General features: G+C 42.0%; 1 protein-coding gene and 1 pseudogene across 3 annotated transcripts in view; one reads left to right on the forward strand and one right to left on the reverse strand.

Annotated features, from left to right (window-relative positions):
- Positions 1-24,729, forward strand: part of LOC138930955 (melanoma-associated antigen B3-like) — a 39,426-nt gene that overhangs the window by 11,724 nt on the left and 2,973 nt on the right. The window contains exon 1 of one of the 3 annotated variants that reach the window (XM_070291470.1): positions 16,047-16,279. The exons of the other annotated variants lie outside the window; for them this stretch is intronic. Within the exon in view, the coding sequence (XP_070147571.1) occupies positions 16,210-16,279 (70 nt within the window). The 5' untranslated portion in view covers positions 16,047-16,209. Of the gene's footprint in view, positions 1-16,046; positions 16,280-24,729 lie in introns of those variants that run through there. 3 annotated transcript variants of the gene reach the window in all.
- LOC138930071 (ubiquitin-conjugating enzyme E2 D3 pseudogene) lies at positions 17,936-19,788 on the reverse strand (annotated as a pseudogene).

Here is a 24,729-nt window from a genome sequence, read left to right on the forward strand (position 1 = left end):
GAGGACTGGAGAGACAACCACCATAAAATCCAGGTCAGTCAGAGACCTGCCCAAACTTGCTCTAAGGTGTAGAATGCCCAGACAAGACATTCCCTCTTAATAGCCTTGTAGTTCTCTGTGAGGTCAAAGTCTCAGTCTAAGAAGAATGGCGTCAGTTCAGCAGAGGGAGAATCTCAAGTTGGCGGGTCAGGTCCCAGGACTGGCCAGGACCATGGTGAGGTCCCTGAGTGAAGAAAGAAGTATCACTAGACCCACAAATGAGGAGGCTTTACACACCCCTGCCCCTATTCTTAACCCCAGAGGCTCCAGGCAGAGTGATAGGGATGAAGCCTCTTCATTTCTGTCTGGTCTCAGCGAGGGAATGGATGGAACCCCAGTTCTTAGGGGGTGACATCTTGGCCATCACCACTGGGAAGATGAGGACCATCAGTGCTGAGAGGGTCTCTCCCACCAAGGAGGAAGGCTCACAGAGTGATGCTCCCCCTCTCAAGGAGAAGTGCTCAGAGAAGCGCCCTGTCTCCCCACTAGGGACTTGGAGGGATGACGCTTGGTTTGGGGGCAGGAGGACTCAAGTCCGTAGTGCGAAGTGTCCAGCCTCTGACAGCCGGCATGGTGAGGACCGAAGGGATGACCAATGGGACCACTGAACACTGAACGACGGGTCCCCACGGAGCCCCGCCCTTTCCATCATCCCTCAGAGATCACGCACAGGGCAGCCGTAGCCGGAAGTGTCTCTGCAAATCTTCCGTGCTGGTGGCGAAGAGCTCGCACTGATGTTCAGCGCATTCATGTGGCTAAGAGTGGATTCCCAGGACTGATCTGCAGGCAAGGTGAGGACCTGAATATGGACTCAAGGGGCCGTTTCCCTGTCCTGCAACAAAGATAACACCAAGTGTCTCATCTCTGTGATCGGCAGGGGTCGGTTCCTACAACTCTCTTAGGCCGATTTCTTCGGTATATCTTGATCTAAGACATTCTGTAAGATACACGATTACTTGATTCTGTAAATGAAGGAAACCTAGGCCCTAACTCCAGTCACCAGGAGAGCGCCGAGTGCTAACGAGGCATGGTAAAGATGGCGAGACAAAGCGGCACCCATGCGCTCAATTCCCGGACTTCTCCCCTGCCGAACTCTAAGAGGTGAAACTTTGTTTGGAGGCTTGTGGGCACAGTTCCGTAAAGGGAGGAGTGTCAGACTCTGATAGATATGAAGATGGGGACTCTGATGAGGACTGTAGAACACCCCGCTAGGCTTCTTCCCCCCCAACCCCACCCCTTCTGTCAGCTATTGGAGATCCTGGGTATCTCAGCTTTGAGAGGTGAGCAAGAGAGGGCCCGAGCCAGCAGATGTCCCAGTGTTCCTCCAGCAGTTCTTCCCACACCCAATGAAGCTGAGCCAAATTCTGTACTTGTGGCTGAAGATAGCATTCAGTGTTCTCTAAGTGGTATAGAACTGGGCATCCCAGAGGGTGCACAGTGTATAATTCCTTGGGGTTTGTGTTCTGTATGAGCCATTTAGAGATAAATCTATTTTTTTTTAAGTTTTCTTGTTACTTTTCAAAGGTTGCTCCTCAATGAAAGCATATAATCTAAGTTTACAAATGACATCAGTCACACTTACTGTTGTTTATCAGTCTTAAGGATAAGAGTGTTTCTGTTGTGTAAAACAAATGGGAAAACTTCCATCTTATTTAGAAAGATAACATGGCATTACAATATGTTATTTCCTTGAATAATGAAAAAATTAAGCAGTGAAATATGTGGGATCAAGAAATAGAAAGTAAGATGGACGGTATTTGGTTTCCTCCTCTTTTGTAGGCTGTGTTTAACAAAATTATAAATGACAGTGTATGCTTTGTTAATTCAAAAATATAAAATTAATTTCTAAGAAATTCATCCTCATGCTCACAGGCTCATTTATTCCCTAAACATTAATTGAGCCTGGGCTCATAGAAGACTCTGTGCTAGTACTTGGAGAGCTGAGAAATAATCTAGCCACTGACCATAAAATTATAGAGTCGAGAGGCAGCTGTCATGTAAAGGAAATGGTGACATGACAGCAGTCAAATGTGAATTCCCTGATGCAAGGTAGCGGTGGGCCTTGGGAAAATGTAAGTCCTTCAGTGGGAAGGAATTATAAGTTGCGTGCATGGCGAGCTAGATGAGGCTGTGGTAATTGAGACAAGGGACCAGGTACTCACGTGGTGGGCCGCATAGTTGAAAGCAAACCTGGGATGGGGAACTGCCCTTAACAGTTAGAGGCACACTTCACTCGGTTGCACTTTGCTTTATTGTATTTCACAGATACTGCTTTTCTTTTCTTTGTTCTTTTTCTTGACCAAATTGAAAGTTTGTGTTAGTCAGCCTTGCTTCCAGCAAGTGTTTCGGCTCCATCTTTCCAACACCGTTTGCTCACTTCATGTCTGTGTCACGTATTGATAGCTTTTGTAATGTTCACACCCTCAGCAGCAAAAATGATGGACTCAGTGAAGGCTCAGATAATGGTTAGCATCTTTTTCCTTTAGCAAAGAGGTGTTTTTATTTAAGATATCTATATTGTCCTTAGGCATAATACTATTGCCCACTTATTAGCCTGTAGTATAGTGTAAACATAAATTTTATGAAAGCACTGGGAAACCAAAAAATTCCTATGACTCAGTTGCGATATGGACTTTCATTTGGGGGTTGAGACCCAAACCTGCAGTGTTTCTGAGTCTGCCTGTGCTTTGGGATTGTGAGTAAATCAGAGAGAAATCATGTGAAGCTGGCATGGAATGTGTCCTGTGCCCATGTTCCAGTATGGGTAAACACTGTGCAGATTAGATGTTTTTTAATGTTGTCTTCTGTCTATGGAGTTTCCCAGAAATCAGGGTGGCACTCCCCTGCGGTGGGATGAAGCCTTGAAGCCACTGGACTGGTGCACTCTGCCCTCGGTGGGGGAGTCAGAGCCCAAGCCACTAAAAAAAAAAAAATAAATAAACAATAATAATAATTCAAATCAAGATATCTTTACTGTATTTTAACAAACAATAAGGAAGGAATAGACACTTGTGGGTGGTTAAATGAATGAACGTGGGAATGGTTTATAAAAAAGGGCAAGTGAGAGATAGGTAAGTTTGGGGTCCTTGAAACATTTTGGAGCTTTGTGTTACATCCACTGAGGATGTCTACCTCATGGTGACCTTCAGTGACATACTGTTAACTGGGATATGCTAGTTTTCGTTGCTAACCAGGAATTTTCTCATAGAGTGTTCTTTGCCCTAAACCCCTGCTTATTCTTTGACATCTCCTGGGTTGAAAATTGAATCACAGTGTAGTGGGATGAATACCCGGGGACAGATTGATCACAGTAAGGACTGGCATCCTTGAGAATCTCAGGACAGGTCAGGCAACGGGCCAGGCATTATTCTCAGTCCCAAGATAGACCTTCTCAAACCCATTTCACACATGAAGAAATTGAGGCTCGCAGAGTTTGGTAAGGTATTCAGTTTCACACATTTCTTAAATGATGGGGTTGGAAGTAGACTCCTGGCCTAAATAAGTCTGATGCCCACACTGTGCCATTCCTCCTAGCCTGAGGCCAACTTTCTGTTCCTTCATTTGCCTTATGTCTGATCGACTGGTCCAACATGTATGTCAGGTGATAAAAAGGAGAACTCTGTGCCCAAAACACTGGATGGAAATATGTAACCACAGCAATAAGTATATCAAAATAATTGAGAAGTCTGAATAAAGCAGAGAAAGGTAATATTTAGTGACAATATAATCATCTACATATCCAAAGTCAGAGAACCCAAATGATCAGGGGCCCAGAAAATCATGCTGGACAGCCCCTTACATTTGGAAGTTAAAACTTTTCAAAGAGAAGTCACATAAAATTTGAAGTGTGGCTAGTAAAGAGAAGGGGTAGATGAAGGTGTTTTATCCTTTGTCAAGACATCCATCCTGCCTTGCCTTACAACTTCCCTGTTTCACATCACTCCTGGGACAGGAACCCAGTCTCTGAAGGGTTTTCAATAGGCTAATGGGTCAAGAGGTTGCCAGGATGTGGCCTTGCCCAGGAAGACTTTTAATAAAGAAACAGGAGCCAGGAGGAAGAGACCCTTACAGGAGAGCTGGGGAGGGCAACATGCCCCAGGCCAAGTTCTCAGCCTGAGCAATTGCTCACTTAACGTTCAGGGTTCTCGGGGACTTGTGACTCCCACCTAGGAGGGTGCCCAGGTCAACAGACCTTTATCTGAGGTTGGCCGGCTCAGGTCAGTAGAGAGAAATATTTCTAAGGTGTGCCCAGAGGAAGGAGAGCAGCCCTGCCAAGCCCATATCAGCAGAGACCTCACCGAATCCTCCCTGTTGCCATGGAGATCCTTGTAAATGTCAGAAAGAGATGGCCTCATGTCCTTCTCAGGGGTAACAGAAAAGTGATGAGCTTGATTTGAGGCGGAGGTCTCAGGTCAGCAGAGGGGGAACTCTTAGGCCTTCACCCGAGTCAGATTTAGGGTATGGAGTCAGCACCCCCAGTGGGATCACCATCATATGCTTTCTCAACCTGCCTGATGCAGTTGTCACTCATGGCATGGCAGGTGTGGTCAAGGGATGCCACCCTCACATCCTTTTGGATCTCAGGAAATGTTCTCAGACCCTAAAAGAGGGAAGCCTCAGGCCCTGCCAGCATCCAAATCAAGCAAACTGAATGAGGGTTGAGGGGCCCACCCCCTTTTGGATAGAGGGGTAAGAGGGCCTGGCCCTGCACTCACGACTGCAATCCCCAGGGAAGGGTATGGGGCTGAGCCACCACCCCAGCCCCATTAGTTTTTTTAAGTTTACTTTTTTAAGCTGTCTTAGAGTGACAGCAAAATGGAGCAGAAAGTATGGAGAGTTCCCATATATCTTCCTCCTGGACACAAGCACAGCCTCCCCTACTGTCAATGTCCCCAGCAGAGTAGGCCGTTTGGTACAGTCTAGGAAGCTACATTGATATATCATTAGCACACTTACTTACATTAGCTTCTTTATTTGGTATTGTACCCTCTGTGAGTATAGACAAATGGATGGTGACTTGCATCCAGCCTTATGGGCTTCCTTGGTGGATCTGTGGTAAAGAATCCACCTGCCCATGCAAGAGACATGGGTTCAATCCCTGGATGGGAAGATCCCCTGGAGAAGACAAAGGCATCTCACCGAGTATTCTTGCCTGAGAAATCCCATAAACAGAGGAGTCTGGTGGGGTACAGTCCACGAGGTCGCAAAGAGTCGGGCACAACTGAGTGACTAACAACAGCACCCACCCCTGTAGGGTCACACAGAGCAGTTTCACGACAGTGAAAAGCTCTCTATCCTCTGTTCATCCCTCCTTCCCTGCCCCCGAACCCCTGGAAACCACTGGTCTTTCTACTGTTTCTATAATTCTGCTTTTTTCCAAGAGTCAAGTAGTTGGAATCATGCAGTGTGTAGCTTTTTGAGATTATTATTTTTTTTTTTAGTAATACACATCTAAGATTCCTCCATGTCTTTTCATGGTTTGAAAACTTATTCATTTTTAGCATTGAACAGTATTCTGTTACTTATCCCATTACCTGCTGAAGGACACTGATGTTGCTTTTTAAGTTTTGGAAAATATGAGATAAGCTGCTATAAACAACTGCATGCAGGTTTTTGTGTTGATGTAAGTCTCCAGCTCATCTGGCTAAACACCAAGGAACGTAACCACTAGATCATAGGGTAAGAGTATATTTACTGTTTAGTCACTCAGTTGGGTCCAACTCTTTGCCACCTCATGGAATATGGCCCATCAGGCTCCTCTGTCCATGGGATTTCCCAGACAAAATACTGCAGTGGGTTACCATTTCCTCTTCTAGAGAGTCTTCCCAACTCAAGGATCAAACCCATGAGTCTCCTGCATTGTAGTTGGATTCTTTACCACTAGCCCAAGAGTATATTTCAGTTTAGTTCAGTCACTCAGTCGTGTGCAACTCTTTGCAACCCCATAGACTGCAGCATGCCAGGCCTCCCTGTCCATCACCAACTCCTGAAGTTTACTCAAACTCATGTCCATTGAGTCGGTGATGCCATCCAACCATCTCATCCTCTGTCGTCCCCTTCTCCTCCTGCCCCCAGTCCCTCCCAGCATCAGGGACTTTTCAAATGAGTCAGTTCTTCGCATCAGGTGGCCAAAGTATTGGAGTTTCTGCTTCAGCATCAGTCCTTCCAATGAATATTCAAGACTGATTTCCTTGAGGATGGACTGGTTGGATCTCCTTGCAGTCCATGGGAGTCTCAAGAGTCTTCTCTGACATGACAGTTGAAAAGCATCAAATCTTTGATGCTCAGCTTTCTTTATAGTCCAACTCTCACATCCATACATGACTACTGGAAAAAGCATAGCCTTGACTAGCGGATCTTTATTGGCAAAGTAATGTCTCTGCTTTTTTATATGCTGTCTAGGTTAGTCATAACTTTTCTTCCAAAGAGCATGCATCTTTTATTTGTGTGACTGCAGTCACCATCTGCAGTGATTTTGGAGCCCCCAAAATGAAGTCTGTCACTATTTCCATTGCTTCCTCATCTATTTAGTTGGTTTAAAAAAATGACAGTTTATTAAGGTATGATTGACATACAAAAACCTATACATATTTAATTTATTGATGAGTTTGGAGATAAGTCTACTCCTGTGAAATGACCACCACAGTTTGTGCCATAAGCATATCCATTACCTCCAAAATGTCTCTCTCTTCCTTTTCAAAGTTTATTTTTAATCGGAGTATATTTGCTTTACAATATTGTGTTGGTTTCTGCCATACATCAACATGAATCCGCCATAGGTATACATATGTCCCCTCCCCCTCGAACATCCCCCCACTTGTCACTCCTTCCCACCCCTCTAGGTTATCACAGAGCACCAGTTTGAGCTCCCTGCATCACACAGCAAATCCCCATTGGCTGTTGATGTTCCATATGGTAATGTGTATGTTTCAGGATTACTCTCAGTTTGTCCCTCCCTCTCCTCAACCCCTGTGTCACCAAGTCTGTCCTCTATGCCTGCATCTCCATCCTGGCCTGCAAATACATTCATCAGTGCTGTCTCCTAGATTTCATGTGTATGTGTCAGTATATGATGTTTATATTTTTCTTTCTGACTTTCTTCACTCTGTATAATAGGCCCTAGGTTCACCCACTACATTGGAACTCACTCAAATATGGTCTTTGTTATGGCTGAGTAGTATTTCATTGTATACATGTACCAAAGCTTCTTCATCCATTCATCGATGGACATCTAGGTTGCTTCTGTGGCCTATCTGTTGTAAATAGTACTGCAATGAACATTGGAGTATATGTGTCTTATTCAGTTATGGTTTCCTAATGGTTTATGCCCAGTAGTGGGATGGTTGGGTCATATGGTGGTTTTATTCCTAATTTTTAAGGAAACTTCATACTCTTCTCCATAGAAAGAAGGAAAGTGAAGTCGCTCAGTCATATCTGATTCTTGCGATCCCATGGACTGTAGTCTGCCAGGCTTCTCTGCGCATGGGATTTTCCAGGCAAGAGTACTGGAATGGGTTGCCATTTCCTTCTCCAGGGGATCTTCCAGACCGAGGGATTGAACCCAGGTCTCCTGAATTGCAGGCAGATGCTTTACTCTCTGAGCCAGCCATAGAGGCTCTATCAATTTACATTCGCATCAACAATGTAAGAGAGTTCCCTTTTCTCCATACCCTCTCCAGCGTTTATTGTTTATAGATTTTTTGATGATGGCCATTTTGAAAGATGCCTTCTCACCCTTTATGTTCTGTATCTGTGATAAGGACACTTACCTTAAGATTTGACCTCTTAGAGAGTGTACAATATAGTATTCCTAACTATAAGCTCTATATTATATAGTAGATCCTGAGAACTTACTCATTTTGTATAATTAAACTTTGTAACTTTTGATTAATACTGAGAATTGGAATACTGCCTGCTGTATCAGTGAATAAACATTGTCAGTTATCAACAGTTGCAGCCACCATGGATGGTGAACCCTGAGGGAACACAGGATGTAAAAATACAGGATACAGGCCCCAGATTTCTAAAGTTCATATCAAAGGAATGATTTCAGTGAGCTCTGATTCTTGCATCTTTCCATATATGGAAAAGTGCTAAATTCCTTAACCTGGATTATCTGGTTTTCCTTCATTTATCACAATCTTTTGATATTCAGACTACCTGCCCTTTGCTGCAAAACTTCTATGTAACCTGGCTCCTCCCCTCCCTTCCTTGGAGCAGTTCTCTCAGGGTTACTTGAGATGCTGCCTCCTGGGTTGAAGTCCTAAAGGTTTGTACCAAAGTGAACGTACCTGTCAACTTTTAGGTTGTGAATGTTTTTTTCGTTTATATATTTTAATTGGAGGCTAATTACCTTACAATATTGTAGTGGCTTTTGCCATACATTGACATAAATCAGCCATGGGTGTACATTGTTCCCTTTCATGAAGCCCCCTGCCACCTCCCTCCTGATCCCATCTCTCAGGGTCATCCCAGTGCACCAGCCCTGAGCACCCTGTCTCATACATAGGTTGTGAATGTTTTTTAAGTCTACAATTCCTTCTCATTCATCCTCCCATAGACCATGACAACCACCACTCTACTCTCTTTTTTTTTGACTTTGACCATTATAAATTCTTCATATAAATGACACGCAGTATTTGTCCTTCTGTGTCTGGCTTATTTCACTGTAGCAGAAGGTCCTCTAGGTTTATCCACACTTTCATAACTGGAGAGGTTAGCTTCTTTTTAAGGCTGAATGATATTCCATTGTGTGTTTATTTTGCATCTTCTTTATCCATTCATCTGTCACTGGACACCTAGGCTGCTTCCCTTTCTTGGCTATTGTGAGTAGTGCTGCAGTGAACATGGGAGTGCAGAGCTCTCTTTGCGGTCCTGATTTCAATTCCTTTGGATAGTAGTGGAATTGCAGAAAGTATTATGTGTTATTTTTGATTTTTTGAGGAACTGCTACACTGTTTTCCCTGTAAATTGGCTGTACCAATTTACATTCCTACCAGCAATGTTGAATATGCATAGTTTACTAAGAAACCTGCAACTGTCTTCCAAAGTGGCTCTACAATTTTCCATCACCACCACCAAGGAATGAGAGTTCTTGTTGATTCACATCCTTACCAGCATTTGGTGTTGTCAGTCCTTTGAATGCTGGCCATTCTGAAAGGCATGTCATGGTATCTGCTTTTTTTTTTTTTTTAATTTGCAGTTCCCTAATGGTATATGATGTGGAGCATCTTTTCATATGCTTGTTTGCCATCTGTGTATCTTCCTTGGTGAGGTATCTATTCATATTTTTTGTCCATTTTTTATTAGAAGTTAGTTTTCTTCTTGTTAATATTAAGAGTTCTTTGTATATTTTAGATTAGAACCTTCATCAGATATGTCTTTTGCAAATATTTTCTCCCAGACTATGGCTCATCTTCTTGTTCTCTTGGTGTATTTTCATACAGCAGAAGTTTAAAGGGAATGAAATCTAGATTGTCAATTATTTCTTTAATGGAGCCCCATCACTTTTTTCTGTGATGATATTTTGTTGATTGGTTTGCTATGTGCCACATGGGATCTTAATTCCCCAACCAGGGTTTGAACTCACACCCCTTGCACTGGAGGCATGGTTTTTGTAAAATTTTAGCTTTTTTATTTTGTTTTGGGATATAGCAAATTAACAATATTGTGACAGTTTTCAGGTGAACAGTGAAGGGGCTCAGCCATACATATACACGTATCCACTCTCCCCCAAACCTCCATCAATACTGCCACATAATACTAAGCAGAGTTCCCTGTGTGATACAGTACATCCTTGTTGCTTAACCATTTTAAATATAGCAGTGTGTACATGTCCATCCCAAATCCCCTAACTATCCCTGTCCCACATCCTTCCCCAGCGGCAACCATAAACTTCTTCTCTGAGACTGAAAGTCTTTCTATTTTGTAGTTAAATTCATTTGTATCATCTCTTTTTAAATTATACATATAAGATATGTCATATAATATTTCTCCTTCTCTGTCTGAATCACCTCAATCAGTATGATAATCTCTAGGTCATTCATGTTGCAGATTGGCGGTTGCCACAAGAAGGGGTTGCAGGATGGATGAAACGGGTGTAAGTGACCAAATGGCATAAAGATTCACAACTTTCACTTACAAAATAAAGAAGCCCTAGGGATATAATATACAGCATGGTGACTGCAGTTAATCATTGTTGTTAAGTCGCCAAGTCGTTTCCTGCTCTCTGCAACCCCCTGGATTGTAGCTTGCCAGCCTCCTCTGTCTTTGGAATTTTCCATGCAAGGATACTGGATTGAGTTGCCATGTCCTCCTCCAGGGGATCTTCCCAACCCAGGAATTGAACCTGTATCTCCCACATCAACAGGCAGATTCTTTACCACTGAGCCACCAGGGAAGCCCATAGTTAATAATACTGTATTGGACATAGACTGGCGATTCGTTTCTTACATGATAGTACAATGTATGGCAAAACCAATACAGTATTGTAAACTAAAATAAAGTAAAAATTAAAATTAAAAAAAATACTGTATTCTATATGTGAAAGTTCCTGAGAGAATATTATTTCCTCCTGAGAGAATATATTCTCCTGAGAGAACATATTTTTATTTTTTTGTTTTAATTTAAATTTATTTATTTTAATTGGAGGCTAATTACTTTAAAATATTGTATCGGTTTTGCCATACATCAGCATGATCCACCATGGGTGTACATCTGTTCCCCATCCTGAACACCCCTCCTACCTCCCTCCCCGTACAATCCCTCTGGGTCATCCCAGTGCACCAGCCCCAAGAATCCTGTATCATGCATTAAACCTGGACTGGCGATTAATTTCATATATGATATTATACATGTTTCAATGCCATTCTCCCAAATCATCCAACCCTCTCCCTCTCCCACAGAGTCCAAAAGACTGTTCTATACATCTGTGTCATTTTGCTGTCTCGCATACAGGGTTATCATTACCATCTTTCTAAATTCCATATATATGCGTTAGTAAACTGTATTGGTGTTTTTCTTTCTGGCTTACTTCACTCTGTATAATAGGCTCCAGTTTCATCCACCTCATTAGAACCAATTCAAATGTATTTTTTTTACTGGCTGAGGAATACTCCATTGTGTATATATACCACAGCTTTCTTATCCATTTATCTGCTGATGGACATCTAGGTAGCCTCCATGTCCTGGCTATTATAAACAGTGCTGCGATGAACATTGGGGTACATGTGTCTCTTTCAATTCTGGTTTCCTCGGTGTGTATGCCCATCAGTAGGATTGCTGGGTCAGGAAGAGGAACCAGAGATCAAATTGCCAACATCTGCTGGATCATGGAAAAAGCAAGAGAGTTCCAGAAAAACATCTATTTCTGCTTTATTGGCTATGCCAAAGCCTTTGACTGTGTGGATCACAATAAACTGTGGGAAATTCTGAAAGAGATGGGAATGCCAGACCACCTGACCTGTCTCTTGAGAAATCTGTATGCATGTCAGGAAGCAACAGTTAGAACTGGACATGGAACAACAGACTGGTTCCAAATAAGAAAAGGAGTACGTCAGGGCTGTATATTGTCACCCTGCTTATTTCACTTATATGCAGAGTACATCATGAGAAACGCTGGACTGGAAGAAACACAAGCTGGAATCAAGATTGCCGGGAGAAATCTCAATAACCTCAGATATGCAGATGACACCACCCTTATGGCAGAAAGTGAACAGGAGCTAAAAAGCCTTTTGATGAAAGTGAACTTGGAGAGTGGAAAAGTTGGCTTAAAGCTCAACACTCAGAAAACAAAGATCATGGCATCCAGCCCCATCACTTCATGGGAAATAGATGGGGAAACAGTGGAAACAGTGTCAGACTTTATTTTGGGGGGCTCCAGAATCACTGCAGATGGTGATTTCAGCCATGAAATTAAAAGACGCTTACTCCTTGGAAGAAAAGTTATGAGCAACCTAGATAGCATATTCAAAAGCAGAGACATTACTTTGCCGACTAAGGTCCATCTCGTCAAGGCTATGGTTTTTCCTGTGGTCATATATGGATGTGAGAGTTGGACTGTGAAGAAGGCTGAGCGCCAAAGAATTGATGGTTTTGAACTGTGGTGTTGGAGAAGACTCTTGAGAGTCCCTTGGACTGCAAGGAGATCCAACCAGTCCATTCTGAAGGAGATGAGCCCTGGGATTTCTTTGGAAGGAATGATGCTGGAGCTGAAACTCCAGTACTTTGGCCACCTCATGTGAAGAGTTGACTCACTGGAAAAGACTTTGATTCTGGGAGGGATTGGGGGCAGGAGGAGAAGGGGATGACCGAGGATGAGATGGCTGGATGGCATCACTGACTCAATGGACGTGAGTCTGAGTGAACTCCGGGAGTTGGTGATGGACAGGGAGGCCTGGCGTGTTGCGATTCATGGGGTCACAAAGAGTCGGACATGGCTGAGCAACTGAACTGAACTGAAGGCAGTTCTATTTCCAGTTTTTTAAGGAATTGACACACTGTTCTCCATAGTGTCTGTACTAGTTTGTATTCCCACCAACAGTGTAAGGGGGTTTCCTTTCTCTACCCCCTCTCCAGCATTTATTGCTTGTAGACTTTTGGATTGCAGCCATTCTGACTGGTGAAATGGTACCTCATTGTGGTCTTGATTTGCATTTCTCTGATAACGAGTGATGTTGAGCATCTTTGCATGTGTTTGTTAGCCATCTGTATGTCTTCTTTGGAGAAATGTCTATTTAGTTCTTTGGCCTATTTTTTTACTGGGTCATTTATTTTTCTGGAATTGAGCTGCATAAGTTGCTTGTATATTTTTGAGATAAGTTGTTTGTCAGTTGCTTTATTTGCTATTATTTTCTCCCATTCTGAAGGCTGTCTTTTCACCTTGCTTATAGTTTCCTTCATTGTGCAGAAGCTTTTAAGTTTATTTAGTTACCATTCATTTATTTTTGCTTTTATTTCCAATACTCTAGGAGGTGGGTCATAGAGGATCCTGCTGTGATTTATGTCAGAGAGTCTTTTGCCTATGTTCTCCTCTAGGAGTTTCATAGTTTCTGGTCTTACATTTAGATCTTTAATCCATTTTGAGTTTATTTTTGTGTGCGGTGTTAGAAAGTGACCTAGTTTCATTCTTTTACAAGTGGTTGACCAGTTTTCCCAGCACCACTTGTTAAAGAGATTGTCTTTTCTCCATTGTATATTCTTGCCTCCTTTGTCAAAGATAAGGTGTCCATAGGTGCATGGATTTACTTCTGGGCTTTCTGTTTTGTTCCATTGATCTACATTTCTGTCTTTGTGCCAGTACCATACTGCCTTCATGATTGTGGCTTTGTAGTAGAGTTTGAAGTCAGGCCGGTTGAATCCTCCAGTTCCATTCTTCTTTCTCAAGATTGCTTTGGTTATTCAAGGTTTTTTGTATTTCCATACAAATTGTGAAATTATTTGTTCTAATTCTGTGAAAAATACAGTTGGTAGCTTGATAGGGATTGCATTGCATCTATAGACTCCTTTGGGTAGTATAATCATCGTCACTATATTGATTCTTCCAATCCATGAACATGGTATATTTCTCTATCTGTGCATGTCTTGTTTGATTTCTTTCACCAGCGTTTTATAGTTTTCTATCTATAGGTCTTTTGTTTCTTTAGGTAGATATATTCCTAAGTATTTTATTCTTTTCATTGCAATGGTGAATGGAATTGTTTCTTTAATTTCTCTTTCTGTTTTCTCATTGTTAATGTATAGGAATGCAAGGGATTTCTGTGTGTTGATTTTATATCCTGCAACTTTACACTATTCATTGATTAGCTCTAGTAATTTTCTGGTGGAGTCTTTAGGGTTATCTATGTAGAGGATCATGTCATCCGCAAACAGTGAAAGTTTTATTCTTTTCCAATCTGGATTCCTTTTATTTCTTTTTCTGCTCTGATTGCTCCAGCCAAAACTTCCAAAACTATGTCGAATAGTAGTGGTGAGAGTGGGCACCCTTGTCTTGTTCCTGACTTTAGGGGAAATGCTTTCAAGTTTTTGCCATTGAGGATAATGTTTGCTGTGGGTTTGTCATATATAGCTTTTATTATGTTGAGGTATGTTCCTTCTATTCCTCCTTTCTGGAGAGTTTTTATCATAAATGGATGTTGAATTTTGTCCAAAGGCTTTCTCTGCATCTATTGAGATAATCATATGGCTTTTATTTTTCAATTTGTTAATATGGGGTATTACATTGATTGATTTGCATATATTGAAGAATCCTCACATCCCTGGGATAAAGCCCACTTGGTCATGGTCTATGATCTTTTTAATGTGTTGTTGGATTCTGATTGCTAGAATTTTGTTAAGGATTTTTGCATCATGCTCATCAGTGATATTGGCCTATAGTTTTCTTTTTTTGTGGCATCTTTGTCTGGTTTTGGTATTAGGGTGATGGTAGCCTCATAGAATGAGTTTGGAAGTTTACCTTCCTCTGCAATATTCTGGAAGAGTTTGAGTAGGATAGGTGTTAGCTCTTCTCTAAATTTTTGGTAGAATTCAGCTGTGAAGCCGTCTGGGCCTGGGCTTTTGTTTGCTGGAAGATTTCTGATTACAGTTTCAATTTCCGTGCTTGTGATGGGTCTGTTAAGATTTTCTATTTCTTTCTGGTTCAGTTTTGGAAAGTTATACTTTTCTAAGTGCCGGATTCCAGCCCCAGTGGATCCAGGGTAATTCGAAGGGGAGACAGAATCAGCATCCTAGGAAATCACATATTTAATTACAGATATATAGAGAGATTAGAAACGGATAGTGTAGTAGGAAATATTAGTGGAGAAAAAGAGGCTGAATAACTTGGTTTACGTGGGATACCAATAAAATTCCAAGACAAGGAATTTGTGCCATCTACGTTGGGCCACCGGCACCACTTGAATATCAGAAGGTGCCCCTCCTTGGGCTCCTTCTCACGTGGAACTTAAAAGCCGGGGCGAGTAAGTAGACGTGGCGAGCACCCACGCTCCAGATGAGAATTCAGCCAGAAAAACGGGGAGTAAGAAAGAACGACATGGGGGAATCACTCTTTCCAGAAACTGATCCCATCTCTTTATTTTTTAGGTTTGCTTATATACCTTTTGTTACACATAGAGACACATGGAAATTTTAAAGTCATGCGGGGGTCAGCAGTCCTGACCTTTATCAAAATCAGGTGCTTCACATAAATGTATTAAAAAAGGTCTTAGGGGTTTTACATCATCTTCTGGCCATGAGGCCTGCTGACATTTTACAGCCCTTTCTTTCTGATAATGGTCAGTTAACCAGAAAACTTATTTTTTCCAAGGGTGTTTTTTCTTAAACCAGGCACCACCCTCTGAAGGTAGCAGATAAAGTTGCATTCCTATAGGGTGAGGGTGTAGTGGGTTACAACTAAGAAAGGAATTTATTTAACCTAAGGTTAACATGATTAATCTTAAAGGTTAATACTTATTTCTCCTATATGCTAGTTTTATTCATTGTAAGGGCAGGGAATATGGAGATTTAACAGCAAACATCAGCCCAACAAATGAAAACCCTTCACCAATGTTCCCCTTAAGATCTGTTTAGTCTTAAAATACTGATAAAGTTACATTTCTACATAGCAAGAACGCAGTGATTTATAACAAAGGACTTAATTTTTTTTAATTAAAAAAAAAGAAAGATCATAAAAATAGTAAAATTATATCTAGGACTTTGGTGGTGTTGTGGGTAGTGTGGGGTCAGTTCATTTTCGGATAGTTCCTTGGTCCGGCTTATATTTCTCAAGATCTATAGGCCCCTTCCTATGTAGTCAGTACTAACGACAGGGTTTTAATCTATTGCATCTGTCACTTCCAAGGCGGTTCCCTCTGTTTTAGCTTCTTCTGTTTGCTGGTCTCTTCGGTGTCTAATTTCCACCCTGACACAAGGGGGCGGTGGTGGACACTTTTTTAGGCTCACTTGTTCAGTCTCACTGTGGGGAGGGAGGGATGCTGCAAACAAATAACACTGGCATGTGCTTGCAGTGTCTCAGCCACACTGGGCCTGTCCCCACTCACAGCACGTGTGCCCTCCCTGCCCACACTGCTCAGGCTCTAGGTTGCTCCGCCGGGAACCATCCAAGGCCGGCCCTGGGTGGCATGCACCTCCCAGGTCTAAGTGGCTCAGGTTCAGGCACTCGGGTCGTCCTCAGAGATGCAGACTCAGTTGGGCCTGCATTTTGTGCCCTTCCCAGGTCTGAGCAGCTCAGGTGATGAGGTGTTCGGTGAGTACAGTCACTGCAACTTATCTCCTCCCCCATCCCTGCTGCTCGATTTTCTGGGTGTACAACCGGCGCACCTTTGCAGATAGATGTCCAGAACCCCAAGAAGTCTTAGTTAGCAAAGAAGCCTGCTTGAGGTTTGGTAGATAATGTCTCTCTGGGACTGCGATTGCCCCCTTCCAGCTCTGGCTGCCTGTCACCAGAGGGGGATGGTCTGCAGCCGGCTAGTTCTGTTCAGTCCTTTGTTCTGTGCATGGGCCTGGTGGTGTCTTAGGGCTGGTGGTGTCTTAGGGCTGGTAGATATCCCACAGTCTGGTTTGCTAGTCCAAGTTACTTTCCTCAGATTGCCCTCAGGGCATTCAGGCCAGATCCTTACTCTAAGCAATACAGCCCTCACCTCCCTGCCCAGCCCCCGCTTACTAGTGCCAGGTGCAGGCGTCTGTGCTGCTTCTCCACTGGGGGAGTTACCGTTGGGCTTGTAATCTGTGGGTTTTAATTATTTATTTATTTTTCTTCCTTGTTATGTTGCCCTCTGTGCTTCAAGGCTCGCCACAGACTCGGCAGTGAAAGTGTTTCCTGGTGTTTGGAAACTTCTCTTTTTAAGACTCCCTTTCTGGGATGGAGTTCTGTCCCTACCTCTTTTGTCTCTTTTTTCATCTTTTATATTTTTTCCTACCTCCTTTCAAAGACAATGGGCTGCTTTTCTGGGTGCCTGATGTCCTCTGCTGTCATTCAGGAGTTGTTTTGTGGAATTTACTCAGTGTCATTCAGAAGTTGTTTTGTGGAATTTACTCAGTGTTTAAATGTTCTTTTGATGAATTTGTGGGGGAGAAAGTGGTCTCCCTGTCCTATTCCTCTGCCATCTTAGGACCGCCCCAGAATACATATTTTTAAAGCGAAGTATAGTTGTTATGGTCTTCCCTGGTGGCTCAGATGGCAAAGAATCTGCCTGCAATGTAGGAGACCTGGGTTTGATCACTTAGTCAGGAAGATCCCCTGGAGAAGGGAATGGTTACCCACTCCAGTGGGTAATTCGTACTTGGAGAATTCCATCAATAGAGGAGCCTGGCAGACTACCGTCCTTAGGGTCAAAAAGAGTTGAACAAGACTGAGCAACTAACACTTTCACTTAATTTTCATAGTTGATGTACAATATTTTATGTTTCAGGTACATGACAAAGTGATTCACAGTTTATAAACGTTATGTTCCATTTATAGTTATTATAAAATATTGGGTATATCCCCTTTATTGCAATATATCCTTGTAGCTTATCTATTTTTTACATATTAGTTTGCACCTCTTAATCTTCTATCCCTGCCCTTACCCTCCCCCTTGCTGCTCTCCACTGGTAACCACTACTAGCTTGTTCTCTGTATCTGTGAGTCTGCTTCATCTCCTTAGTCTGTTTTATTTTTTAATTCTCCATATAAATGATATTATACAGCATTTGTCTTCCTCTATCTCACATATTTCAGTTAACATAATACCTTCCAATCAATCCATGTACTTGAAAAGGGCAAAAGTTCATTCTTTTTTATGACTGAGTAATATTCCATTGTCTGGATCTTTTCGAATTAGTGGGTCTTTTTTTTCATTTTTAGCAGTAATTTAAAGTTTATTCAAGCTTTAATGCAGGTTATTCTGACTTTAAGGTAGCATCACATGGCATACTTCTGAGTACATTCCTGAAAAATTCTTTTTACTTATTTCTGTTTTATAGATCTATGCAACCTCTGGTACTGGGGAGGCTATCATCTGGGTTCTGATCGCATATCAGGGAACAAATGGACACCAGAACTCTAGAAATCATGAAAGCAAGAGACCACAGTGATCTTAGAGTAGCGAGCCGAGTGCTGCCATTAGTGTTCATGTCTGGATGATAAATTCTGTTGCAAATGCACCCTTAGGTAGTATGAACGGGTAGTCTTTACGGAAATGAATAGTCAAAGAGAATACACTGCCTTGATATGGGCTGCCATTCTTTTTCATAATTGTGATTTGCCAATGAAATGTATCATCCCCAACTGGACCTGAAGAATATTGTGCTGGAGGGTCACTGGCCACATCACTAAGTTCCTTATTAATCCATTTCAGTGCCACAGTCTGTGCTTTTTGTCTGACTCCTCACTGTCTCAGTGTGTGCTCAAACATCCGGCTAAACCTCCTGATTATCTGGTGGCTGGGAAGGACTATCTCTTCATCTCACACTGTCTCTGCCAGACACAGGTGCCTTCTTAATAACCAGGGAGGTTGGACTGGGGAGGGCTCCCTGGCAGAGAGTAGATGAGGCTGGAGGGGAAGGGGAGACGAGCAGTGGAAACACTTAGACTCAGACAAGCATCGCGTACCTGACAGAGACCATCCAAATTAGCGGGTTACTTTTTTTTCAGATATACACCCAGGAGTGGGATTGCTGGGTCATTTGTTTGGTCTGTTTTTAGATTTTGAGGACCCTCCTTACTGTTATCCATGGTGGCTGCACCAATTAACATTCCCACCAACAGTGTACAGATCTTGTCCACATGTTCACCAGCATTTGTGACTTCTCTTCCTTTGGGATGATAGCCCTTCTGATAGGTATAAGATAATACCTCATTGTGGGTTTAATTTGCATTCATATGATGATTAATGATGTTGAACATCTTTTCATGTGCCTCTTGGCCATTTGTATGTCTTCTTTGAAAAATGTGTATTTAAGTCTTCTGCCCATCTTTTTCTTGATTGTTTTTTTTAAACTGTTATATCAACTGTTTATATATTTTGGATATTAACCCCTTATTGGTGATATCATTGGCAAATATTTTCTCCCATATAGTAGGTTGGCTTTTCATTTTGTTGATGGTTTCCTTTGCTGTGCAAAAGCTTTTAACTTTAATTACCACCCATTTATTTATTTTTGCTTTTATTTCCCTAGTTTTAGGAGACAGATCCAAAAAATATTGTTTTGATTTATGTCAAAGAGTGTTCTGCTCTTTTTATCTTCTAAGTTTTACGGTTTCCCCTCTTATAGCTAGGTCTTTAATCCATTTTCAGTTTACTTTTGTATATGGTGTTAGAGAATATGCTGATCTCATTCTTTGAGAGCTACATGTCAAAGAATGAGATTAGAGCATAAATACAATTTGGTAATGTCAGAAAATTAAATGTGCTTTTACATTTGAGCCAGTAATTCAGTGTTTCCAGAAATTAACTTTGAAGAGACATCCACAACCATAGGAAAATACGTAAATGTCCATGCACATGTTAATTGAGGCAACATGATATATCCACAGAGTGGATTACTACGAAGCTATAAAAAGGAGTGAGTACAATTTTGTGAACTAATAAGGGATGCTTCCGTGATAGAGGTATATAAAAGAATGTGGGAGTTTGGGGCTAATGTCAACGATACCAAGTCCAGTGCCTTCCCGTTCTGGTATGAAGAGGCTTTGAGAGCTGGAAGAGAGAGAGCCAGAGCCAGAGCTGCAGCCAGGCTCCTATGGTGCCAGGGCCAGTGCACTTTCCGGAGCATGTCCAAAGCTCCTCCCACCCCTAGTGAAGTCTGAGCAGATACTTCACATTGCATTTCAAGAAAGCAGGCAATCTTCCCACTAGCAGAGGGCCACGGTGGGGCTCATGGAAATTCAGCATAAAACATAATTGTTTTCCTATACAATATGCGCAAATTGCAGATTTTTCTTTTTTCTGACTTTAAATGTTGTTCCTTTTAATTAAAGATGTGTTTAGATTCAGAGTCCAAGTATACTAATGACACAGCTCCCACATATACTGCAGATTATCAAGTTGAAAAATCAGAATTTTCGTATTACATAGCACAGAATGAAATCCATGAATCATTTCTTGTCATTCAGAATAACACAACATAATATTGGAATATGGATTTTTTTTGGAAAATGGAAATTTTTCCACAGTGAAGTCTGTGTGATTATCAGATATGGAAAAAAATCTTAAGAGGTATTCACATCTTGATTTGTTTTGTTTTAGTCTTTCTTTGTAAAATTGAAGTTTATTTACCTGGATTAGCTTAGCTTATTTAAGAAGGTAGTAGAAGTGAAATCCCAGTAAAATTGCTTTCTTGCAAACGTGCACTATAGTTGTTCAAATATCAACTTAGCATCTGCTCTTTAGAAGGCTTCTGGGTGGTTTTGCCCCACTCCAGTACTCTTGCCTGGAAAATCCCATGGAAGGCTGCAGTTCATGGGGTCGCTGAGGATCAGACACGACTGAGCAACTTCACTTTCACTTTTCACTTTCATGCATTGGAGAAGGAAATGGCAACCCATTCTAGTGTTCTTGCCTGGAGAATCCCAGGGACGGGGGAGCCTGGTGGGCTACCATCTATGGGGTTGCACAGAGTTGGACACGACTAATGTGACTTAGCAGCAGTAGTAGCAGCAAGAAAAATAAACTGAACCCCTTCTTATAGAATTCTAGAGTCTAAGAGCAGCATTCATATAAAGTAGCTGGTGACCTGAGATCTAGCGGCCCAATAAAAATGAGGTGTAAGGAGGTGAGGGGATTGAGGGCTTCCTCATGAGGAGTCTAGTGTAAATACACTGAGGCAAGGTACTTGGAGACTTTAGGGCAATAAAAGTCTGGCAGTGGAAGGTAGTTTTAAGTTAGGCTACATGGCGAGCCCACCAGGGAGGCTGTGGAAACACTGAATAGGGGTCAGACCCTCAGATGCTGGGTCTCAAACTTGAGAGGCTTAAGCCTGGAATGGAAAACTACCCTGAATGAACTACCCTTCATTGTTTTCCATGTAGCTGCCCAATTTTCACAGCACCACTTATTGAAGAGACTGTCATTTTTGGTTTGTGAGTATTCTGTTCAGGATTTGCACCTATGTTCTTCAGTGACATTGGCCTGTAATTTCCTCTTTTGGTGAATCTTTGTCTGATTTTGCTATCAGGGTGATGGTGGCCTCGTAGAATGATCTTGGGAGTGTTTCTTCCTCTGCAATTTTTTGGAAGACTTTGAGATCGATAGGTAATAACTCTTCTCTGTTTGATAGAATTCATCTGTGAAACCATGTGGTCCTGGACTTTTGGGTATTGGAAATTGTTAAATCACTGTTTCAATTTCAGAACTTGTGATTGGTCTGCTTACATTCTCTATTTCTTCCTTGTTCAGTCTTGGAAGGTTGTACCTCTCTAAGAATCTGTCTATTTCTTCTAGGTTATCCATTTTATTTGCATATAGTTGTCTGTAGTAGTCTTTTATGATCCTTTGAATTTCACACAAGTACATTCTTAATGAAATCAGCCCTGATTACCTTGGTGTGGTGAGAGCATAGAGGTAAAATGAGAGAGTGTAAAGCAGGAAAATGTGGCCCCCCTGCCATAAGAACATACCCTGAGCCCTGGTTAAAGGAATTTCATACAATTGGACACATTCTGGTATTTCTTCACTAAAAAGTCTAGTCCTCTTCTGTATGAGCCAGAATAGCTGGGAGGTAGCATTGAACTGCTTATAAATGTGTGTGCGTGATGTTAAAAATGAAATGTTACCAGGAAAAATAACCTTTGGTTCTGGTCTTAAAGGTAATGGGCTACATAGAAGCCTTGGGATTGAATGTATTTCCCCTGAAAATTGCCCAGATATCTAGATTTGCTTGTCTGTGTGTGATCTCTGCTGGAGTGGTAAAATGTTTTGGTCATCTACCAGAAAGATTAAACCCCAGCATGCTCAGAAAGGAAGTGAGGAAATCAGTGTTTAAACACGTGTGCTCCTGAATTCTTCTCTCAAACTCAGCTCTGGCTGAGTTTAAGACAGCTTCCTCTTTCACTTTCTTCAACATGATGCAATCACTCTTTCACCCTCTGCCTCACTAGGTAAGTTTTTCAAGGTAGAGGGTGAGACAGAGTCTAAGTGTGCATATGCCCGTCTTTAGTAGACAAGCATGCCTTCAGCACATGGCAGGGTGGAAATATTAGGAGCCTCTGACCAAATGGGCTCCAGTCTTGAAAATGGTGGGACGGATTCCTTGGAAGCTGGGTAGCACACGTGCCTCTCAAGCTACAGATTGACAACCATATAATGGAAAATTTTTCAGGGTTGTTTTAAGTGAACCCTCAGATCCAAGCTGTTCACCTTGAGACTGTCCATTCTTCTCAGTGGTTTCTCCAGGGAATTCATACAGCCAACTCTTCCCAGAAACCAAACTAGGAGATGGAATTGGGTCCTAAATTAAGGGGTGATGCCTCTAGTTTGCCCATTTTCTCCCTAGAAAGGAGCAAAGCACTCTGAGCCACAGATAGACAAGCCCTGATGGCTTTCCTACAGCTCCCATGAATGCAGGGGTTTTCCAGGGGAAGCCAACATTTCTGCCTCATCCAGAGACCTCAAGCTCCTGATAAGAGTGCTGGTTGAGGTCGACTGCAATCCATGAAGGCTGGGAAGAGGCATCAAGCATTGGTAAGACAGTTGGTCCAGGCTCTGTTTGCTGGCCAAAATGTAAACTATTTTGAGCACTACAGTGGAAGTGCAGTCTATAGGGTTGCAAAGAGTTGAACATGACTGACTGGCTGAACTGAACTGAACTGAACAGTGGAAGAAATTGGTCATTCAACTGCAGAGCTCAGTTTGGGCTGATGAGTGGCCAGGAAGAGCCAGGACAGCTAACCCAACAGTAATATAAGTCCATCCAGGCACCAAAACTCCAAACTTTATAGCATATAAAGAGACATGTGAAGGAAGTTAAATCTCTGATAATTACCTTTCTTAAATACCCATTAATCCAACCTTGTCAGTGCTTATATAATACTCCAGTCTGGTGGGTACAAAGATTTGAGACTTGGGATTATCATTTTGTACAATATTTGAGAATCATTAACCGAATTGAGGATGATTTCCCACAAGATAGAAGAATGTACAAAGAGAGATGGGTGGGGGGATTGAAACATAAAACATCAACCAACTTAAACTTGTTTTGCTTCCTTAAAACAGGTTGCTGGTTAATGAAACCTCGAGTTATTTTTTGAGACAGCACCAGGCATGTGCAAAAGGGAGCCCCTGTTTTCAGGATGACCCCCGAACCAAGAGGGCTCAGTCTGTGAAACTCTGAGAGTAGGAATGTTGCCATGGGAGAACTGTATGACGTTCTTCAGTACAGAAAATCTGGTTTCTAGCAGCATGAATAGCTTACATGAACTAATTCAAGACTAGCCAATTAGCTTCCAAGTTTGCAGTTCCCCTAAACCCTTTAATTTTACCTCAAACTCTGGATTGAGGAGACAGATTTGAGAGCCCTGCGTCGTGTCTTCTTGCTACTCCATGTTGGATTAAAGTTTTTCTCTCAAAAGCCTGTTCCATAGTATTGGCTTCTATGTGCATCAGGCAGCGAGCCCTTGCTGGGGACACTAGTGACTGATAGGCCTGGAGTTAGATTCCTCTCTGAATTCCTCTAGATCCCACACTGTTACACTCCTCTTGACCCTAAGCAGAGCTTGTGTTGTTTAACACTCAAATGTATATTGGGATAAAAGTAAGGACTCTGGATATATTCCAGTACACTTCTTTAGACACAAAGCCTTGAAGGCTACCTCAGTAAATGACAGCAGTGAGGAGGAGAAACAGATGATAGTGACAATAAGATTATCTCTCTATGTGGTGTCAGATAAGCTCAATTAGAATAGCTCAAAGCCATCTTGGAGGGCTCCTTTCCTTTAGAAGTGTGCGTATATCTCAGATATGGTGGGTTGGGTTATAGATCACTGCAATGAAGTGAATATGACCATAAAGTAAATCACAGGAATTTGGGGGATTCCCATGTTTATAAACGTTGTTAATCCTATTGTATACACTTACTAGAAAATCTCTAAAAAATGTATATAGCTTAATTTACATATATAAGAGAGTTACTTAGTAAGAAAGACAACTGATCAGAGCTCCATAAGAAATAAAATAAGGAAAGAGTTTAAAATATTTAAAGAATTAACAATATGTGGAACAGGGACCCCAAGTGAACACTCGGTTTTGGAAAAATGGTGCCGTGGATATGTTCAATGCAGGGTTATGCAAACATTAAGTTTGTAACGAAGCACAATACCGTGAAGCATGATTAAATGAAGTACAATGTTTTAAAAGTATGCCTGTAAATCAATTAAAACAAGTCTCAAAAGAGACTGACTCTGGCTTTTGAAAAGGATGAATTAGCGTTTTTCTCTGGGAGCACACCCTATTCTGCCCCCTGACTTCTGTGTTATTTTCCCAATGTCAGGTCAAGTCAGGGACATGAAACTGTAAAGTCTGCATTAGGGACACTGCTCAAAAGTTTGCTGGGATGTGGTGTTCCCCAAGAATTTTTTAATCCAAGAGGTAGACAAAATGAGGGCCCCCATGAGTGAGGACTGGAGAGACAACAACTCTAAAATACAGGTCATTCAGAGACCTGCCCAAACTTGCTCTAAGGCCTACAATGCCCAGACAGGACATTCCCTCTTATAAGCCT

The sequence above is a fragment of the Ovis canadensis genome, chromosome X (assembly GCF_042477335.2).
Source record: "Ovis canadensis isolate MfBH-ARS-UI-01 breed Bighorn chromosome X, ARS-UI_OviCan_v2, whole genome shotgun sequence".
Classification (NCBI taxonomy): domain Eukaryota; kingdom Metazoa; phylum Chordata; class Mammalia; order Artiodactyla; family Bovidae; genus Ovis; species Ovis canadensis.